Source organism: Erinaceus europaeus, chromosome 3, assembly GCF_950295315.1.
Source record: "Erinaceus europaeus chromosome 3, mEriEur2.1, whole genome shotgun sequence".
In the NCBI taxonomy this organism is placed as follows: Eukaryota; Metazoa; Chordata; class Mammalia; order Eulipotyphla; family Erinaceidae; genus Erinaceus; species Erinaceus europaeus.
Genome location: NC_080164.1, coordinates 165,935,446 through 165,958,663, shown reverse-complemented (window position 1 = coordinate 165,958,663; position 23,218 = coordinate 165,935,446). Strand labels below are relative to the sequence as shown.

The following is a 23,218-nucleotide window of genomic DNA, read 5'->3' as shown; positions in this document are numbered from 1 at the left end:
AGCGATGAGTTTCAGTCAAAGTTCCCTGCAATTCCCAAACTGTTCAATGAGTCTTGCTTCTCTAGGCCCCTGCCTTTATGCTTCCCAGTAAAATTCCTCCAAATGTTTTTCTTTTCCAACTAGAAAGTAACTAAAACAATCAACTGGTAGGCACTACACTTCATTTTCAGCTTTCATTCAACACTCAGGTGGACAACTTTGGATGAACTTGGACTTTCACATTGGCATTCTCTGTAGCACTTGCCAAGGTGAACCAGTAGAGGGCAGTCTTCTCATTTCCACAGTACTGAACGTAAAAGATACTATTTCCCAAGCAGGAAATTGCAATAGAATGCTTGTTCAAAAACAGTGCTGATTATTTGTTTGTTTGTTTTCTCCCCAATGTTATACCCAGGTATTACTTTGTTTTTCCCGGGATACTTCTGTGTTGGGTCACTTTGCCTACAACAGTGCTTCACCACCGAAATCATATATCAGAGGTAAAATTTTAGTAACATAAAGGAAGTATTTTAATGTTTACGTAATCAAACCTACACTGTTCATATTATGGCCATATATACAAGTCCTAAAATTTTTGTTGTATATTACTCAAAAAGATGTCTCTCCGATTATAATAACCATCCTCTCACTTCCACTTAGCTCAGAACCCAAGCAATTTCCCACAAATCACCAGAAAGTGGTACCCAGAGGCAGCATTTATAAATATTCTCTTTATCCTCACAGTTTTCTCTCTCTTTTACTGCCATTTTTGCCATATCTGTTGTCTTTTATTTCCCCTGTTAGCTAAGAATTCATCACATTTGCTTTTTTCCCATTTTTTTTGCCACCACACATAAAATTTTGATATAACTTAATATAAGTTTGATATAAGTGATTTTAGCTTAAATCAATCCTTGCTTCTTTTTTAAAAATATTTTTAAACATTTTTTATTATTGGTTAGAGACAATGAAATTGAGAAGGGAGAGGGAGATAGAGAGAGAGAGAGGAAGACAGACACCTGCATCCTGGCTTCACCATTCATGAAGCTTTCCCCCTGCAGGTGGGGGCCAGGGGCTTGAATCTGGGCCCTTGCACACTGTAATGTGAGCACTTAACCAGGAAAACCACCACCTGGCCCTCCCCTACCCCTTACTTTTAATTGAGGTCTATGTGTAGTTGGTATGCTGTTCCCATAGAGAAATAGTTCTTCTGTATCTCCAAGGTCTGATTGCCCAGATTCTGATTGCCAAATTTTACCCTAGGAGAAGTCCACATTACCTCATGTCAGGCTTCCCCCAGCTTAAGGTCTGTCTCAGTTCCATTGCTTCTAAATTGAACTTATCCGATACTTTCCGTTTGCATGTTTGCTTCTTACTGTGTGTGCTTAACCCGGTGCGCCACCGCCCGGCCCCCTGCATGTTTGCTTCTTTACCAGCATCTGCTGAAAACTGGTTGTACAAGTAACTTCAGAGCTCATCTACAACCTCACCAATTTTTAAGGCCCCTCCATCAGTTGATCTTGCCTTAATCTTACAAACTTTGTTTTCCTAAGTATCCCAAAACACTCTGTTCAGTCTGTCATCCATACATTTGCAACAATTCCCATTCCTTCGTCCACCAAGTATACCAATCCATCATAAAGAGCCCTCCAGCCCCAAGACCATTAAAACTAGCAAACATATCCTACTGTTTTAGTGTGGCCATAGGCCACATGATTGAGGGACCAGATGTCATATTTATTCTACATGTCGCTTTGGCACCTAACCCACTATCGATTACTCAGCAGGTGCCTTCTACCATCTATCCATCTACTTGTCTGTCTATCTACCTGTCTGTCTTATCTCTCAATATTTGTTATTGTACTTTGTCCTTACTCATAGAGTCAATCTTGGTTGTTTTCATGCTAACCTAAACTGCTCCTGCTTCTTATTCTTCATCTTCTCTCTGTTACCACCCCAACATGAACAAACAAAAAAAAATTCTTTTCAAGTTAAAAGTCTCATCATATAGTGAATCCCATGCAAGGATGCATGTGACTTGTTCAGTAGACTCAAAAGCATTAGAAAAGTTGTCCAGATAAAAGCTACCTAAGATATTCAGTGCAAAGTGGGGAAAAAAACAGAACCTTAAAGGTTTTGAGGGTAAATTGTCTTTCAATAATCCTTTAGATATCTCATTATGATGAATATACTTAATGTTTGAGATATCCACATGTTGATATTTAGCTAATTCTTGGGTCATGTGAATTGTTTGGAACTCAGAATTTATGACCATGGTATTCATAGGTGATGTTTGACTTCTCAGTAGAGTTCTTTAAGATATAAAGTAATGAGATATTTTAAACCTTGGTGCTCTTTAATGAATAGATTTGAATTGTATATAATTAGCAGAGCAACTCTTTAATTATAAATCAGTGCTTCTCTTAAGTACTTATGGAGTTTGAAAGCATCTATTCCTTTAATTCTTTTTCATTAGTTACCTTGGACTTATGTTTATATTATTATTATTATTAAAGTTGATTAAAGTGCTTATTAATGTCAAGATTGACTGGCACTTTAAAAATTAATTTCAAATCATAAAATAATATGATGAAATCATACAATGGTAGTTTGAAATTCTACTAAATATTAGCACAATCACAAAACAATTTAAATTTCAAAAATTTTGTTCATTTTATTTAATCATACTGAAATCCTCTATGGTTTTTCTCTTACAGGAAAATTAGGACTAGAAGAATATGCCGTCTTTTATCCACCAAATGGTGAGCATAATGCTATTGCTTCCTCTAGTGGGCAACAGGAAAATTGCGGACTTTTCTCATTTTTTTCTTCATTTTTCTTTTAAAATAGAAGTTTATTTCTTTTTACTTTATTAGTGATTTAGTATTGAGTCACAAAATCACAAGATAACAGGGGCAGAATTCTTCACCATTCCCACCACCAGAGTTCTGTGTCCCCATTCCCTCCACAGAAAACAATAGTAGTTCTTTCAAGGTCACAGATACAGGCTGACTACTAGTCTGATATTTATCTATATTTATACATTTTGCCCACATTCTCTATGATCCTGCCTCCCCTTCCTTTCTAAGTCACACCTATACCTACTACTACTTCCGAACTTTCTTTAACTGGATAATAATTCATTATCCAGAATAAAACTTGTATAGAATTTTATAGAATTTGTAAAGAATTTTTCCATGGCTGTGGTAGGCTTATACTAAATTATGCATGCCCCTTCTGGTTTTCCTTAAGATCAGCATCAATGTTTCTGATAAAGTAAAATATTCATGGGTATTTTCATCCGGGGCAGTTTTACAGAAAGGAAACTTGGTCATCTATCCAGGACTTTCCTTTTGCCTTTATGGGTGTATGCTCTAATCCACTGAATAGACTGTTTTGTGTTATGCTTTGTCGTCCTCAAAATTTGAAAGATGTCATACCTATGAAATTAAAAAAGTATGAAGAAATACATCATTCAAATAATTGGTGGCCTCCTTAGGTATTATATATTCCTTTGAGATGATTAGGCAATTTTGAAGATCTAATTCTTAGAAATATATATATATATATGGACTGGGCAATGGTACACCTGGTTGAATGTACACATTTTCATGTGAAAGGACTCAGGTTTAAGCTCTACCCCCCCCCCCCCGTCACCATCTGCAGTGGGGAAGCATCACGAGCCATGAAGCAGTGTTGCAGGTATCTCTCTTCTTCTCTATCTCTCCCTTTCACTTGGTCTCTAGCCAATAAATAAATAAATAAAATTTTAAATATTTTTTTAAAAACAGAAAAAAAGCAATACATGGCAGTCCTTACAATGATAACATTCATTGATTTGTATCCTGAAGAAGTCCTTTTACTCCAGCAGAGTTAAGAGCATGGTGTTTGTAATCCCCCAGACCTGGGTTCAGACCCCGGTCCTGCCAGCTCACCCTGTGGCCTCGGGTAAGTTAACGTGACTTTCCCAAACTACAGATTCACCATCTGTATGTGGCATATGGAGTCCAGATTAAATGAGAGACTGTAGACTTGGAGACTGCACAGTGCCTGATGACTAGTGGGCACTTGAAAAACCAGCTCCGAGAGTGTTTCACTTCCTTGTTGACCACTCCTTGTGAAGCTCACACTTGCTCCTCAGCATGCTGATAGTGGTGCTTTCTTGGGCATCCTCTGCTCATTCTCAAAATTGACTTTGTGTGAGTAATTAACATATATATATATATGGGGTTGTCAGAAAAGTCGTGACATTTTTTACATAGGAAAACAGAAAAATGTCATGACTTGCCTGGCAACCCAACAGGACCAGGAAAGCATATGGAGAGGCCTGGAAAAACACATGAAAAGAAAAGCAGCAGCAAAAGGCATAGGAGGACCACAGTGCTTGTGGATGGCCATAAGTTTATACTTGGATTTCACAGTAAAAAAAAAACAAAAAAAAAAAACAACTGATCCTAACTCTTCCTGCGTTAGTGCTTTAGTGGCTGGACAAACTTTAGGAGTCCCCCACTTCATTCCTCTCCATGGCATCTCTCTTCCAGTTCTTGATTAATATTTTAAAAGCTCATCCAGGAGGCCTTGGTGATTCAGTGGTAGAATTCTTGCCTCCCACATGGGAGATCCAGGTTCGATTCCCAGCCAGTGCATCCTACAGTGCCTGTTCCATGGGTAGGGATTGAGAGGGGACAGGCCAAGTAGGTAGATAACATAATGGTTATGAAGAGAATCTCTTGTCTGAGGTTCCAAGGTTCCAGGTTCAATCCCCTTTACCACCCTAAGCCAGAGCTGAGCAGTGCTCTGGTAAAAAGAAAAAAGAAAGGAAGGAAGGAAGGAAAGAAGAAAGCCTCATTCTAACAACTATATAGAATAAAAATTTCACTCTAACATAAGCTGCATGAGAGCAAGGACGCTAATTATTTGGATGACTAAGTCACACCTAGAACAAGTAAACTGAATGAAGAAGTCAATGCAGAAGCATGTATAGAGGAGCAAGAATAGAAGCAAGGAAACACAAGACTTATGGGGAAAATACATAGATCCCACAGAGACTGAAAATCAGCAAGCCTAGTTTGCAATTGCCATTTGTTTCTTACAAGAGAAAATAATGAGTTACTTATTATAGGCGGCACAGTGCTCTCGAGCTGTGCTTGTCTGCCACGAGCAGTTAGTACCACCGCCCCTACCCCCAGAACAAGAAGACGCTTGAGTCATAGTCAGTGGGGAGGGAGGCCTGACCATTATCTTAGGGGGTGAGCCCAGGAATGCTGGAAGCTTCACCTTGCAATGTACAAGACAGTCCTTATAACAAAAAATAAGGTTTAGTTTTTTTTTGTTTTTTTTTTTTTTTTTATTTAAGAAAGGATTAGTGAACAAAAACATAAGGTAGGAGGGGTACAACTCCACACAATTCCCACCACCCAATCCCCATAACCCACCCCCTCCCATGGTAGCTTTCCCATTCTCTAGCCCTCTGGGAGCATGGACCCAGGGTTGTTGAGGGTTGCAGAAGGTCTGGCTTCTGTAATTGCTTCCCCGCTGAACATGGGCGTTGACTGGTCAGTCCATACTCCCAGTCTGCCTCTCTCTTTCCCTAGTAAGGTGTGTCTCTGGGGAAGCTGAGCTCCAGGACACATTGGTGGGGTCTTCAATCCAGGGAAGCCTAGCCAGCATCCTGGTGGCATCTGGAACCTGGTGATTGAAAAGAGAGTTAATATATGAAGCCAAATAATTTGTTGAGCAATCATGGATCCCAAGCTTGGAATAGTGGAGAGGAAGTGTTAGGGAGGTACTCACTGCAAACTCTAGTGTACTTCTGCTTTCAGGTATATATTTTGCAGTAGTTTATGGATACGTGTGCACATAAGCTCTCTCTCACAGAAACTGGTGTATATCTAGATTATGGGACTTTGTTAGAAAGTGAACTACCTGAGATGAAATTAGAGTGTACTATAAAAGGAAAGGTCTCACCCGAGTAATGAAGTTGAAGGGTTGTCATTCCACACGTGAAGTCTCTGGATACAGTCTGAGGTGAAGCATGTTGAGGTGGCAATCGTTGCTTTGGTTAGGTTGTGATCGGCGGATGCAATATTATTTGGTTTGGATTGGGAGATGCATACAGGAAAGTGGGCCCTATCCGAGGGTTCCAGGACTAGGGGAAGTAGGGGCTCTATAGTGGAGATGTGAGGTTCCTGCTGTCTTAGGGTTCAAAAAGACAATTGATAGTTAATATTATCATCACATTATTTGTTAATTGGGTTAACTTTGAAAAGTCCCTTTGTTATGGTTTGCTGTACAGTACCCAGTATCTTGTATATAGCTGTGCTATTGGATGCTTCTAATCTACTTGGTCTAGGCTTTTGAGAGAGTCCGCATATCAATCACTCCTAGCAAAATGTAGACATATAAATCAGTAGTTAATTAATATGAGAAGGGGAAATCAATTGTATGTCTCAAAGTTTCTCAAAAGACAAACTGAATCTTTTTAATATATAGGCTATGTTTTTTATTTTTTTATATTTATTTATTTTCCCTTTTGCTGATCTTGTTGTTTTTTTATTATTGTAGTTATTATTGTTGTTATTGATGTCATCATTGTTGGATAGGACAGAGAGAAATGGAGAGAGGAGGGGAAGACAGAGAGGGGGAGAGAAAGATAGACACCTGCAGACTTTAAGATGGTCCTCACGCTTCATGTCATGTGCGCTTAACCCACTGAGCTACCTCCCAACTCCCTGTTTGTTTGTTTTAAACCAGAGCACTGCTCAACTCTGATTTACCTTAGTGCTGGGGGTTGAACCTGAGGCGCTGGAGCCTCGGGCATGAAAGTCTTTTTGCATAACCATTGTGCTGTCTCCATCACCCAGGCTTTCGGAAGAATTTAGAAATATGGCATTTCAGACCTGCTTACAGGTGTCACATTGAGATAGCAACATACTTTGTCACTTATTAAATAAATTTAAAATAGTTCATAATCCAAAATTAATTTAAACTCTGGGCATAAATAGAAAACCTAGTTAAGATTATATTTGAAGCATGATTTAAGATTGATATTTAAATTTGGTTATAGTCTGATGTTTCAGAAAAGTTTAACTACCAAAATAGAGTAACAAAGTAATATTCTGGTTCTAGCTCACAAAGATAACAGAAACAACAAAAAACAATTTAACCATTGTCCTAATCCCTACTCTCACTGACCTGTAGGCCACATGTGGAATTAGAATAAACAGAGGAAATGATATTTTCAACAAGTGAATTAAATAAACTGTACTAAGTAATCCCAAATGAAAGAGTGTAAAAAAATTCGCTTTCAACTGGAGTGAAGTTGAACTGAATCAGATGTGAGAGTTCTGCTCCAACTATAAATACTAAATATTAGTAGAGACAGTGAGGAAATGAAGGGAAAATATTTAGTGAGTGTAAATCATTTTAGTATTTGGGATATTTCCTGAGTCATGTGTACTATTTATATCTCATCTAGTTCAAGATTTATTTTTGTTGATGATGTTTACCATTCTGAGTTATGCCAAAGGTCTTTTAAATAAAGCCACTTCTATTGAATAAAATAGGTAGCTTAATATTGTGACCTTTCTTCAGATGGCTAAGGGAGGGCTAGGATCTTAAAATGATCACTCTGAACAGACAAGATAGGACTAGAAGGCCAGATAAGAGATAGTGTCCGAAGCATGGCATTGCCTGGTAGAATAATACTCTTGGATGTTGGCCAGGTGCATGAAACTCAACCTGGAAAGGCTGAAGTGTAAGAGCCAAAGAAAAGGATTTGGGAAAACTGGCCAAGAACATGGCAGCTTCTGAGATCAAAGAAATGTTCTAGGTGGTATGTGCCCCTAGAGTGTTAATGGATTCCTCAGTTCGTCTTAGGCCTCCTGCTTTTGTTGCCAGAATCTGACTTTGTCTTTCTTCAATAAGGCAAACTGTATACCATTTCTTTGAATCTTAAGCCTGGCTAATCTTGATTAAACTGAAGTGAACCCTTATCTAATACTCAGAGAAAAAATATTTTCATAGGTTTAAACTTGTGCTTATACACAGTGCTTTCTTTTCTGAGGACATAGCATAGCTCCCACTCCTGAGCATTTGCTGTGTACTAAACAGGACACTTTAAATACACTCATGTTTTAGTACAGCCCAATGAGTTGATCTTCTTCATCTCTATTTTCAGAAATGGAAATAAAGCCTCGGAGTTTTGGTAACCTGCCCAAAGCTGCACATAATTCAAATCTATATTTATTTGTCTTTATTTTTATAACTTTAATTTTTTTTAGCCATTTATAACTTTAACTTTTGAGAGCCTCATGTAGAGGCTCCTGCTTTTTAAGTTACTTATGTGCTTCTAAATAAATCTTACACTTTGACACCTTATTTATAAGATTCCAGTGTATCTATAGATGTATGAGGTCCAGAGTTTAACCCCTGGTGCTGCATATGCCAGAGTGATGCTCTGGTTCTCTCTCTCTCTCTCTCTCTCTCTCTCTCTCTCTCTCTCTCTCACTGAAATAAATGAAAAAAATTAATACAATAGAAAAAAACTGACCTCAGTGTACTACACAGACAGAAAGTGATGCTCAGGAAGGTGTAGTCTCGCAGAGAAGGGGTCCTTCAGTCAGTCAAAGTAAATGAGGCAGGAGTAGTGATTGCCCTATTTATTGGACATGGGTGGTGTAGGGGCCTGTCAGCAAGATATTTCTGGAAGGAATTTTGTTTAAAATCTTGAACGGGTAGGACTAGGTTAGGGCTGGAGAAGGAGGAGAACTTTGCCCGTCGTCCTTGCCCTAAACTCCAGAGACTCAAGGACTGGCAGTTGCTTTGGCAGGATTCGTCTTGCATTTTGAGGACAAGGAAGGAATTGAAGTTGCTGACATTAGACTGTGGCCTAATCCTGAAGAGCTAAGTATCCAGAGGAACAGTGATGCAGCACAATCACATTTAGGGATAGAAGCTGAGGGAGAATGAGAAAGAAAAGGCAACTGAGAGAGAGAAAGTGGGGGGGGGGGGGGGTGAGAGAGAGAGAGAGATTCCACTTAAAGACTAGGGGGTGAAGAATCATTTTGAGAAATAGAGCCCGGCTCCAAACTCCAGCTCCGTCAGGACCTGAAGAGAGGGGAGGAAAAAAGGGAGGGACATTTGAATGCAGTAGTAAGGTTATGTGTGGCGTGGAGGGGAAGAGAGGACTGAACCTGGAAGAAAAAGGGGCAGTTATGTACAGATGTACACAGTTGTAGAGATGATAGTTACCCCATGTCTGCAACCTTAGGAGAACTGTGGTGGGTTGCAGTGGAGGGACTGGGGTGAGAATGGTATGGAATTCTACCTCTGTTGACCTGTAATTTTGTCAATCAATATTAAATCACTAATAAATTTTTAAAAAGAGGAATAGAGCCTGGAAGAAGGTATAGGCTACAGATCTGTTTCTTTTAAAGCTGTACCAAGTAAGAAAACAAGTACAAAAGGGTTTTGGAAAAGAGCTATTTTATTTTATTTTATTTTATTGTGGGATTAATGGTTTATAGTATGATCTTAAACACATAGGCACAACCTCTCATCTCCTCATGACTGTTGTATAGAAGACACAACAGAATGCCAATGTCCCTTCATCCTTTCCTTCTCCCTCCTTCCCCAGAGTCCTTTGCTTAGGAGAAACACATCAAACCCAGTCCAAGTTTCACCTTATGTTTCCCCTTTACTGTTCTTTGTTTTAAGCTCCACCTATAAGTAAGATCATTCAGTTGGTCTTTCTCTTTCTGGGTTGTCTCACTCAGCATGATGCCTTCAAGTCTGACCACAGTATTACAAAGAAGATGACCTCATCGTATTTAACAGTTACATAATACTTCACTGTATGCATGTGCCTTAACTTCTTAGCCGTTCATCTGTCGTTGTTGGACAGCTGGGTTACTTTCAGACCTAGGCTATTATAAACTGTTCTGCTTATGAACATCACTGTGCATAGATCCTTTTAGATATGTGGTTTTGTTTCCCTAGGTAAATCCCTAGGAGAGGGATTGCTGGTTTATAAAGTGGGTTCATCTCAGGAGTTCTGGTGAATCTCCAGACTATTTTCCATAGTGATTGAACCAGCTTACACTCCCAACGGCAATGTTAGAGAGTCCCTTCCCCCCACAGCCTCTCCAAGAGTTTGGTGTTCCTGTCCCTTTTTTTTTTTTTTTTTTTTTTTTGCCATTTTCCCCCTTTTGTTGCCCTTGTTGTTATTGTTGTTGTTGCTGTCATTGTTGTTGGACAGAGAAATCAAGAGAGGAGAGGAAGACGGGGAGAGACAGACACTTGCAGACCTGCTTCACCACATGTGAAGTGACCCCCCTGCAAATGGGGAACCAGGATCCTTGTGCTGGTCCTTGGGCTTTGCACCATATGTGCTTAACGCACTGTGCTACCACCTGGCCCCCGTTGTTCCTGTCTTCTAACATGTGATAGTCTCACAGGTGTAAAGTGCTATCTCATTGTTTTTCTTTTCATTTCCCTAATCATCAATGACTTTGAGCATTTTTTCATATGTCTGTTGTTATGGTGATGATTCCCTTTGCCATGCAGAAGCTTTTCAGTTTGATGTAGTCCCACTGGTCTATTTTTGCTTTTATGTTCCTTGCAACTGGATTTGAATTGGTGAAGATGTTGTAAAAACTTATATGGAAGAAAGTTCTACCTATGTTTTCTTCTAAGTATTTGATAGCTCATAGTCTAACTTTTTTTTTCAATTTTTTATATTTATTTATTTTCCCTTTTGTTGCCCTTGTTTTTTACTGTTGTAGTTATTATTGTTGTTGTTATTGATGTTGTTGTTGGATAGGACAGAGAAAAATGGAGAGAAGAGGGGAAGATAGAGAGGGGAAAGAAAGATAGACACCTGCAGACCTGCTTCACCACCTGTGAAGCGATTCCCCTGCGGGTGGGGAGCCGGGGGTTCGAATCGGGATCCTTACGCCAGTCCTTGTGCTCTGTGCCACCTGCGCTTAACCCACTGCGCTACCGCCTGACTCCCCATAGTCTAACTTCTAAATCTTTGATCCATTTGTTCACTTTTGGATATGATGAAATGTGGTGGTCTACTTTCATTCTTCTGCATCTTTCAATTCAATTTTCCCAACGCTGTTTGTTGAAAAGGTTCTTCTTTTCCCATTTGATGTCTTGGGTGTCCTTGTTAAAATTAGCTAACTGGTGGTGTGGAGGCTGATTTCTGGATTCTCAGTTCTATTTCACTGGTCTGTGTGTCTGCTTTTCTCCCGGTACTAGGCTGTTTTGATTATAGTGGCTTTGTAACGTGTTTTGAGGTCAGGAAGCATAATGCCTCCATTCTTGTTCTTTTCTCTCAGGATAGCTTTGGCTATCCTGGGTATTTTCTGTCTCCAGATCAACTTTTGTATCTTTTGTTCTGCTTTCTTGAAGAAATGTTAGACTTTATAGGGACTGTGTTAAATTGGTGTGTGGACCTGGGTAGAATAGTCATTTTGATGATGTTAATTCTTCCTATCCATGAGCATGGAATGTCTTTCCATTTCTTTGCGTCTTTTTCTCTTTCCTTGAAAATTGTCTCTTAGTTTTCAGTATAAAGGTCTTTTATTTATTTGTTAGGTTTATCCTGAGATATTTTATTGTTTTTGCTGCTATGGTGAATGGAATCAATTTCTGGATTTCTTCTTCTGGTTTGGTGTTCACATAGAGGAATGCCACCTGCCACCTTACTATATCCCTTGATAATGTCCAGGAGTTTCCTATGGTATTTTGGGGGGTTTTCTGTGTATATTATCATGTCATCTGCAAGTAGTGACATTTTGTTATCCACTTTTTCAGTCTGTACCCCCTTTAGTCCCTGAAAGTAGCTGTTTTTAACACTAGAGAACTAGCCAAAGTCACAAGTAAACAACACTGAATAACAGAGTGACAGGAGCCCATCCCTCATTCTGCCATTAGTGCTTAAAGACTCGGGTTTCGAAAGCAACTGTCAGTGGCTATGGGGACATAAAGTAGAGCACACACGGAAGACCCCTGGCGTTAGAAGTCAGATATAGAGTTATGGTGACAGACTAGATGCCACAGTGTTGAGAACGTATGAGAGAGGAAAGGAAGTTAACCTAGATAGTTTTCAAAAATTAATCTTGACTTCAAGAAAATGTGAAGGGTTAGGGAGGTGTTTGATGAGAAGATAAAGTGTGGGGATGTCTACAACAACCGCAGTTTTACTCTTCCAATTCTAAAATTCTAAGACTCCTTCTCCTTCCTCTTTCTTTCCTCCTCCTTCTCTCCTTTCCCTCTTAAATCTCTTCTCCTTGTTTCACCTCCTGTCATCTTTCTCCTTCATATTTATGACTTCGTAGGCTGAAAGTTGGCATGAAATAGACATCAAAGATATTAGTGCTTCGATAGGTCCTACCTACGTCTTGCCTCTGCTCTTCCACTAGGAACAAAACTCAGGTGTCATGGTGATTTGCCTGAAGCTTAGCCCACCTGAGTAAGCTTATCACTTTACAGCAACTACCACATGGGACCAATCTATTATTCTTTCAAAGCTCTCAGACTCTCCAAATGTTTAATGTCCAAGTGCAGAATTCACTTCCCCCTTCACTAGGAATCTGATGTCATGGATATAAAATTTCTCGTTTTATCTGTTATTATTATTTTATCTGTTATTAATAGTTTGTTGCAAGATTGTAAGGTTACAGTGTATCGTCACACCACACCCACCACAAAAGCTCTGCATCCCCACTCTCCCACCTCTCAAAGATAACCAACGTAGTTCTCACAAACAGTTTGCTTGCTTCTGTTTTGTTTAGATTTTTTTTTTCAAGTTCATGTAATTAGATCTCTAGATTCCACATATGATTGAAGCAGCTGTCGTTCATCTCTTTACTTATTTCACTAGCATCATCACTTCCAGGTCCATCCATTTTGTCCCAAAGGACCCAATATCATCTTTTTTGATAGCAGAGTAGTATCCCATGGAATATACATCCCATAACTTCTTTAGCCAGTCATCTGATGATGGACATTTAGGCTACTTCCTCTCTTTGGCTATTGTGAATAATGTAGCTATGAACACAGGGGTATATATATGTCCCTTCTAACTAGTGCTATACAAATTTCTAAAGAACTCAGAATATATCTTGGTCTGGCACAGTAGTTCAGAATAATAAGTACATTTTGTACTTTTTTTTTGGTAGTTCTAGAAAAGATAGTGAGTTGGTTTATGAATGATAACAATAATATTTATTAAGGAGCTAAATTATTTGCATATTTACATGCTGACATATTTACTTTATATATATCGATGGAAAAATTAATGGAGATGTAAATATAACCTTTATTTAGGTTAGAAACAACTGCTTGAACATACCCTGTCTTAGCCGCAGGATATATGTGGAGCTGAAGTACATAGAGGTTTTCTGCAGCTTGTCCAGAGGAAAACAGAACAGATATGCTGTTGAGTCTCTCCACCCTGAGAAGCGACTAGCAAAACTCATAAAGTAGAAGACAGAAAAGGAATCCCCGGTGGCAGTGGAGCAAAGGGAGAGAGCAGTGTCTTTAATATTTCTGCGAGTTTGGAGAAGATAAAGTAGACCCATTCTGTGTGACCTCTCTGGTGACAACAGGGATGATAAGTGAGGACTACAGGGAGACAGAGTTTGACATGACACAAGGAATAATGTCGCCTCAATTAAATATGTGGGCTGCATTGGAAATTAGTGTGCCCCCTAGTTCTGGATGTCTTTCAAACTGAGACTGAATAATCAGTTATTAGAGTTTACATTAGATGCACATGTCAACTGATTAAAGCGTTTCTTTTCTGTTTTCCAACAGACTAAACTCAGCTTTCTTCTGCCTGGTATTTACAGTCTGGTTTAGTATAGTACAGTAATTGATGTCTGGTGGATCTATCACGGAACTTCTGTTTTAAACGAAAGCTATGCACTTTCCAGCTTTTCACTTAGACTATCACAAAATGGGAGTTGGGTGCACATCGGGTTAAGCGCATGTGGCTCGAAAAGCAAGGGCCAGCATAAGGATCCCAGTTCGAGGCCCCAGCTCCCCACCTGCAAGGGAGTCACTTCACAGACAGTGAAACAAGTCTGCAGGTGTCTATCTTTTCTCTCCCCATCTCTGTCTTCTCTTCCTCTCTCCATCTCTCTCTGTCCTATCCAACAATGACTACATCAATAATAACTACAACAATAAAACAACAAGGGCAACAAGAAGGGAAAAAAATATATAAAAGAAAATTTAAAAAGTGGTAAATTAACAAAACTTTAAAAATATATATCACAAAATGTTTTAGACTGAGCTAAGACCAAGCTAGACTGAATATTTCTTTGAAATGGAGGTTTCTTTTAATGTTTATAATTCTAGCCAACTATTATACTGAATTTTCTTATCAATACATACATTTTCTAATCAATATTTGGGTAAATAGGGTACTTGGAAAAGCTCATGTATGTTTTAATAGACTGGTTCCTTATCTATGCATGAAAGATGATACAAGAAAAACAGCCTATTGGCCATTATTATTCTTAAGCTTGCTTCTTTTTTTTTTAGAAGATATAATCAAAGTTTTAATTTTTCACCATTATCAATATAAAGTTATTGTAATAGTTAAAATCTAATGTTTGTTTTCCTAATAATATTTAAATGCATGTCTTTTTTTGTGATCATTACTAAGTCTTTCCTACATTCATTAACAAAGCTGAATTTTAAAAAATTAGAAACCTTTTAAATATTGGTTTTCTAAAGCTTATCTAATAAGTTTCTGGATGTGCTCATTGAAAAGAGTTGCTTGTTCATTTTAGGTGTCATTCCTTTTCATGGATTTTCAATGTATGGTAAGTTGAACTTTTAAATATTCACTGTCTTTATTACACTTTAGAAAATTAAATACAGAGGCTGGGTGGTGGCGCACCTGGTTGGGTGCACATGTTACCATGCACTAGATCCTAGGTTCAAGCCACCAGTCCCCACTTGCAGGGTGGTAAAGTAGAGCTGCAAGTGTCTTCTCTATGTCTTTCTTCCTCTCTATCTCCCCTTCCCTCTCAATTTCTGGCTGTCTATATCCAGTAAATAAATAAAGATAATTTAAAAAATTAAATAGAAAATTAAATACAAAGACTGTTGTAATTTAACTCAAACGGGGGGGCGCTTAGCTCTAGGGCTTTGGCACATAAGAGGATACACAACAGGGAGCTGGGAACGGGTCTAAACAATACAAGGTTTATTAGGGTAAAACAGGTGAAAGGCAAAATAAGCAATTACCATCAAGGGTTAAGAGAACGCTAGGTCCATAAAGTCTGAGTATAGCTATCAGAAGTTTACTCCCACAAGATAAACAATTATCAGCTGAGGTAAAGGTTGCTCCTGGCTGTAGAGGGGTCTTAAAAGTTTACTGGCTGGCAGAGTCACACGTGCATGCGTTCGGTTCTCAAGAGAAGTAGCCATGGCGGAGACCTGGAGCACCTCTGCCGATATGCTTCTGACCAGAAGAAAAGTCAGCAAAGAGTGTGAACTGCTCCAAGTCCTTGCTTTTTTATACATTCCCTTCTCTCAGCACCTCCTCAGCATTCCCAAACTCCTGTTGGGGTCACAACACAAAGACTACACTTTACATCACATCACATCACCTGCATAAGTTATTGTGCACGTTTTGAGTTTGGTATTTATATGTCCAATTAATTTTTAATAATGGTTGTCATAATTACTCAACTTATGATTTCTTGACAAATTAGAATTAGAGTCAATTGTGAAAAATGCTTCTGGAGTTTACCATTTTCTGACCTAAATGTAATCTAAAAACATGAATTTTAATGGCTTAATTTTTTATGTGGGCATACATTTCTTTACAACAAGAAAAAAATATATATATATGAGATTTTAAACTTGTTTATAAATATTACTATTAAATATTGATTTATGTGCTCATGTCTCATAAATGTATATTTTAAATTTTAGTGGCCCAATAATGTTATCAATTAATTGTTTTTCTTCTTTCAGTTGCACCACTTTGTTTTCTATACCATGAACCTTCCAAACTATATCAGATATTCCGCGAGATGTATGTGCGTTTTTTCTTCAGACTCCATTCCATCTCTTCTCATCCTTCTGTAAGTTCATTAAAAGAAAAAAGAAGATCAAATAAGACATTAATTGGTTCTCTTTTCCATTGACAAAAGTCTCCTATTCATTCTCAAAGCAGCAGATTTTGTGATATCCAGCAACATCTTTCTATAAAACAAATGCAAGAGATGAAATTGGCATTTAAATATTTTTAGTAAATGAATGGATCAGTTGCACTCAGACTGTCTTTTATATGTTAAAAGGCAAAACGCAGAGGGCTGGGGAAGCCACTCAGTTGGACAGTGTGCTGCTTTGCTGTGTGTGCAACACACCTTTGAGCCCATTCCCCACCTCGATGAAGGGAGCTTAGGTACTGTGGTCCTTTCACTCTTTCCACCTCTCTGTCTCTACCTAAAATAATAATAATAATAATGACACTACCACAACAACAACTAATGATAATAATAATAACAGCAATAATATGTCTTTTTCAAAGGAAAGGCGTAGCAATGTCTCTGTTATCCTCTTTGATAATGATATCTACTTTCTTTCTCTCTTTATTATTTTACAAAATTACAGTCAAGAGGGGTTTAAATCCACACCATTCGCACCACCAGAGTTCTGAATCTTCACTCTCCCCACCACAAGCCACCACAGTTCTCCTAAGGTTGTAGATATGGTCCAACCATCATCTTTACAACTATCTGTCTACATTTATACATAATTGCCCCTTTTTTCTTCCTGGCCTGATCCAATCCTCTCTTCCCCTTTAAACCACTCATGACGTAACTACCTCCATATGTCCCTCTCCTTTTCCTTCTCTCTCTCTGGGTGCTGATGGAGCTGAGTTCAGAGCCCTCTTACCTTCATCCTATCACTTCCCCCCAACTGGGAGTATGGATCAAGGTTGTTTATGGGGAGCAGAAGGTAGGAGTTCTGGATTCTGTAATTGTTTCTCCACTGGACATGGGCATTGACAGGTTGATCCATACCCCCATCCTGTTTCTATCTTTCCCTAGTGGGCCAGGGCTCTGGAGGGTGAGGCTCAAGGACACACTGGTGAGGTCATCTGCCTTGAGAAGTCGGGATGGAGTCATGGTAGCATCTGTAATTTGGTGTCTGTGCGGTGGCAGTATATAAGTTGAGACAAAATGGTTAATGAGCAGGAACCAAAAAGTAGGAATAGAGCAGATGAGGTTGGGGATCTTAGGGTAGAAGAAAGCTAGGGAGTCCATTTTAGGCATGTCCCTGGGGCCACATGACTATGATAGTTTTGCTTGAGTTTGATAGGTAGTCTGAATTTGGTTAAGAATATTGTCTGAGAGAATGGTGTTAGAGTAGAGAAAAGGGGTAGAAAGTTGGATTAGGGCAGTGATTAGCTCCCATTCTTGAAAAAAAAATTCTGTGGCTAAAATTAACTAAAATTGACCTCCATTTACCTGACCCAGTGCCTATATATATATTTATTTATATAAATACATATATATATGTATATATGTATATATATATATATAATACATTTAGCACCAAAGCCTGTGTAACCTCTGAGTCCCTATTGGTCTGAGCTCGCAGCTCATGGTCACAGCTGGGAATATTGCAGGAAGCACTTATTTCAGGACCAGTCTTCCTTGAGTGGCAGGGCAGGATACTCCCTTCAGAGACTGGGGCCATCCCTACTGTTGGTGCTTTATGGTGAGAGCAAGGTCCTGTGGCCCACAAGATGCTGTTCCTAGTGGAAGTGACCAGTCTGATACTTACTTTCTTGGCATACTGATTTTCCCAACTTTGAAATGAGGTTGATAATGTTTCTATAGTGCTGTAGAAAAGTCCCCAAAGCAACATGGTAGTATTAACTCTTGGCAAGTGTGCAGGAAATAAACATCTAATATTGTTAGTGTTGTTATAATGATCACCATCATCTCTGCTAATGAAAAGCAATCATTTGTCAGTTACTTTTCAGTTTTATATCTGGCTGGTTATCAGTCTCTGTACTGGAAACTTTCTTTGAGTGTATTCAGTAGCTAGATCCTTGTGCTATTTCAGTATGAGAATCAAGGAGAAACATGTTGAGGGTTGATCATTTTCATCTGTTTTACTTTGGCTGATCCCTTATCATATTTTTCCCCAGGAGTGTGAGTAAAAACAGTGTTTGTTTTACTGTAGCACTTCTTTATGGGCCTGCTTTCTAGGTCATTTGTCTGACTGTCCAGAAGTCTTTGGAATGTGTGAAGCCTAACATATTTCCCCAAAGAGGAGACTTTGCCGCTGCTGCTGAATTCAGTAGTTGTTCTTTTTCTCTTCAGCTTAACCCTATGTTTTCCTATTCCATTTTCCCCCAGCTCCAAGTTTGTTCTTGCACATCCCTAAAAAAAAAAAAAAAAAAAAATTGGCATGCAGCACAAGTCCAGAATGTCACAGACAGACACATTAAGCAGCAACAAGCATCTTACCTTGAGCTGCTTCTGTCTGAGACAACCTGATTTAGTATTTATCTTGCATTGATTTAATCTCAAATAATCCCAAATCCCACATATCTTATATAATACTTTATTTTTAGTGTATATATATATATATATATATATATATATATATATATATATATGTATTTTACTCTCATATTCTGTACCATTTTATGCTAGAGTTAAAAAAAATAGCGGGCTGTCCAGTGCACAGACATGGTGTTTTCCCGGTGCAGAAAAATGAGGCTTGACACGGAACAGTTCCGGATAGTCCTTCCTTACCTCTGTGCTGACCCTGAGGCGTCATTTTTCAGATAATTGATTGGGCCAGCTCTGCCTTTTCCCTTTCTTTATTCAGTGGAATAAAGATTTGCAGGCGGTCATCTCTGTTCTGGCTTCCAGCCTGACTAAACTATTTGGAACCAAGACAGCCTTTTTCTTTTCTTTTAGAAACTCAAAAAGAGGATTATAACTTCCTTACAAAGATCAACTCTGGGGAATGCTGAACTACAAGAAAGACTTTATTCTGAGTTGTCAAGTAATACAGTCATTTGAGAAAAAACCATCTGCTTAAATGGTTACTTCTTGTACTCTACAATAATGCCCTTTTAAAGAAGTAGATTTCGGATAAAAAATATATCCTTATACTAAGTAATCAAACATTCTCGTTTGATAACTTCCTGATGCAAATTTTGAGCAGTTAGCAGTCTTCCCCTGGGGATAGATTTCAAAGACAGAGTGCAAACAGCAGGAAATATTTTTCTTCATGGGTGAGGCAGCTGGAAGGGAAGGGACATGTAGGGAGAAAGTAAAGGGTGTGGTTGTAGCACCAGAGAAATACCTGGAAACTGGAAGCGATCCAGAAAAAATTAATTTTCCTGGGCCTGAGTGGTATTCCATTGCTTGCAAAGTAACAGGATTTCTATAAAATGATGTTTTTCTTGAACTCTGAATGTTATATACTAGGTCATATAGGAAGCCTATTGTGTGAAAAGGGGGCTCCTTAGCATATCTATATGACTGGGTACCCAGACAAATAAAATCTATCTTTAAGCAAAATGTCAGAAACCATGAATGTACTTCCTGTTTTTTTTTACTCTGACATAATATAAGCATTTTCATTTTAAAAAAACATTTACATTAGTCATGTGTTTTCATTTTCATTTGAATGATTCATTGGCAGGGTTCTTTTTTTTTTCATGCTAAAGTATGTATTTCTCTTGGGATTTATTATCCTATCCAGGGCATTGTGTCACTCTGTTTGCTGTTTGAAACTCTTCTTCAAACTTATCTTCCCCAACTTTTTTATCATCTGCGGGAAATTGGGGCTCAACCGTAAGTATTTTTCTCTCTTTATGTGAGAAAAAAACATTGTTTGACATCTTTTTCCATCATTGTAAAGCATTTGTAAAGATACAGTAATTCTTCAGAGAAATTAAATAAACCTTCCCTCAACAGTAAAAACAATAATTATGAAGTAGTAAATTATAATTCTAACTTGGGCCAGAAAACTCTTGGAAAAATTACCAAAATCCTAAAACATTGTCATTTTCTAGGATCTTTATGCCCGGTATAAGAAAATTAACTTCTGTTCAGAAGTTAATGTTAAGAATTCATCAAAAATGAATCAAGGGAGTCGGGCTGTAGTACAGCGGGATAAGCGCAGGTGGCGCAAAGCACAAAGACCGGCATAAGGATCCCGGTTCGAACCCTGGCTCCCCACCTGCAGGGGAGTCCCTTCACAGGCGGTGAAGCAGGTCTGCAGGTGTCTATCTTTCTCTCCTCCTCTCTGTCTTCCCCTCCCCTCTCCATTTCTCTCTGTCCTATCCAACAACAACAACAACAATAATAACTACAACAATAAAACAACAAGGGCAACAAAAGGGAAAAAATAAATAAAATAAATATTTAAAAATAAAAAAAAATGAATCAAAATTTTGTGGAAACAAATGCTGCCTAAGAGATATGATAATGCTATAATTAAACCAGTTTAGACTAAATTTATCATATAGTAACTTATAAAAGCTATATAGTAATGTTTGCTATCTTATATTTTCTAAAGAAAACTAGGACAATTATCTACCAATGTTTGTGTACTCATTTTTAATTCCATAAGCTTGAACATATGTTCATTTTTTCTGAATGTAAAATATCTGTGAATAAAGTACCTCAGAACCTCATTATGATTTGGTTTTCTTCTCTCTTTTTAAACTAATATCTAAAACGATGGTACTTCCTAAATAATTCACCATTGTGTTATTACTGTCTTCTCCTCTGTGCAAATTTTTTTCCTTTAATGAGGAGGTCATGTTGAAATGAGCATAAACTTTTCAAAGTCATCAATGGAGCTTAGTATTTTGTCCTCCATACTTGAATCTGCAGTAGTACGTAGATACATGGATGCAAGGATGGATGAATAAATGGATGGATGGATGGATGGATGGATGGATGGATGGATGGATGGATGGATGGATGGATTCTGTTTTTATTGAGCTGTTTTTTATTGTAGTTTATGCAATAGACTTTTATAGATGAGGCTTAGAGGTCCAGATTCAATCCTCAATGCTACTATAAGCCAGAGTTGAGTAGTGCTTGAAATTTAAAAATCTATCTTTATTAATCTGTACAATCCCAATAGTTATTTAATTTACCCAGGCCTCAGTTCTCTTATTAAAGCAAGATAATTCAATGTTTTCAGCTTTAAAATCAACAGAATAAGAGAACTACTGCCTCATGAAGTTGTTTCAACATAGACTGTATTTATGATTTAATATATATATATACACATATGTATGTATGTATTTATGTATGTATGTATATCCCTGCAGTAAAGCACCATTGTATTTCAGACATCTCAAATCTTAGAAATACTGTTTATAGAGCAACATTAGATATCATTGCTTGATAGTACTGAGCTGATAGTCTTTCTTTTGTAGCCATTAAAAAGCAGGATTCTTGGGGGGCTGGATGATGGCACACTGGGTTGAGCACCATATGTTACAAAGTGCAAGGACCCGGATTTAAGCCCCCACTTCCCTCCTGCAGGGGGACAGCTTCACAAATGGTGAAGTAGTGCTGCAGGTGTCTCTCTGTCTCTCTCCCTATCTCCTCTTTCCTCTCAATTTCTGGCTGTCTCTGTTCAATAAATAAATAAAGATAATAACAAAGTTTTAAAAAATGCATACTTAAAAAAAGTAGGATTCAGTTAATGATTAAGATTATAAAATGTCATAGAAATATTTTCTACCGTTTTTTTCTTAAGTAAATTGACTTTTTTTTTTTTACACTATTATAAGATGAACATTTGAGTGTAACATTACTTTTCTTAACTAGGATGAAAATAGAGAGATAGGCTGGGAGTATGGATCAACCTGTCAATGCCCATGTTCAATGCCCGGGGAAGCAATTACAGAAGCCAGACCTTCCACCTCCTGCAACCCACAATGACCTTGGGTCCATACTCTCAGAGGGTTAAAGAATAGGAAAGCTATCAGGGGAGGGGGTGGGATACTGAGATCTGGTGGTGGGAATTGAGTTGTACCCCTCTTATCCTATGGTTTTATCAGTGTTTCCTTTTTATAAATAAAATAAAAGAAAAAGAAAATATTTAATTTACTGTCAGAAATTATAAATCTATGTTTTCTAGCCTATTTATATACTTTTATCATTAAAAGGAACAAATTTATTTCAAGGACTTGTAATAAATATGAAAATTCTAATGTAGGAAAAAATAAAAACTAGGTATCAAGCTAAAATCAATAATGATAATTATATATTTTTAGAAAATATTTTTGTGATAGGTGGCTGTCTTAGTTCAGTATGTTATAAAAATTATCACTGAGTAGGTAGCTCATAAAACAGAATCTGATTTCTCACATTTCTAGAAACTGGAAATAAAAGATCAGAGTGGCAGCATGGTCAAGTTCTGGTGAGGATAATCTTCTAGATTTCAGACTGTTGACTTGCCATTGTATCTTTATATAGTGAGGAACAGAAAAGAGAAAGAATCTGTCTCCTGACTCTTAATCAGGACACTAAACCCAATCATGAGAGCTTCACACTTACGACTTCTTCTGACCTGAATTACCTTCCACTGTTCCCAAAACTATGACCATCATATTGAGGGTAGATTTTTAAGGTATGAATTAGGGGAGGGGACACAGACATTTAGTCCCTAACAGAACCCCAGAGTTTACGATATATGTGTTTTAATTCATCACAGTCTACCTTCAGATAACTCCAGACTTGAACAATTCCATTGCTGAGATCTACCAAGCATTTTAGGAGGAAATAATATCAATCCTTTTTTTTTTTCCTGGCTTTTATTAAGATCTTCGTCTTTAGTTATCTGTGGCTTGATTATGATATGTTTGGTTATGGATTTTATTTTTAGCTGTTTCAGGCTTACTGAACTTCTTGAATCTATAATTTATGCCTCCTGCCAAACTTAGGAAGCTTTCAACCACTATTTCTTTAAATATGTACATTTTTTCCCTCCACCATTCTCAGCTTCTTTTTCTTCTGAAATTATAATGACACAGAGAATGAGAGTTTTGGTATTTTCCCACAGGTGTCTGAAACACTCCTCATTTTACTTTTCAGTCATTTTTTACTCTACAGTTTAGATTGAATGCTCACTATTGATGTCTCTTCAAATTCTCTGACTTTTTCCTGGTCATTTCCATTTTGTTATTGGTCTCAGTCAGCATTTG

The 23,218-nt window shown here is 37.9% G+C and overlaps 1 protein-coding gene across 4 annotated transcripts in view; it reads left to right on the top strand.

Annotated features, from left to right (window-relative positions):
* Positions 1-23,218, top strand: part of TBC1D19 (TBC1 domain family member 19) — a 131,934-nt gene that overhangs the window by 91,974 nt on the left and 16,742 nt on the right. For all 4 annotated transcript variants that reach the window (XM_007535045.3, XM_060188245.1, XM_060188244.1 and 1 more), the window contains 5 exons: positions 395-479; positions 2,697-2,741; positions 14,790-14,822; positions 15,985-16,094; positions 19,750-19,841. In XM_007535045.3, coding sequence (XP_007535107.1) covers positions 395-479; positions 2,697-2,741; positions 14,790-14,822; positions 15,985-16,094; positions 19,750-19,841 — 365 coding nt within the window. The remainder of the gene's footprint in view (positions 1-394; positions 480-2,696; positions 2,742-14,789; positions 14,823-15,984; positions 16,095-19,749; positions 19,842-23,218) is intronic.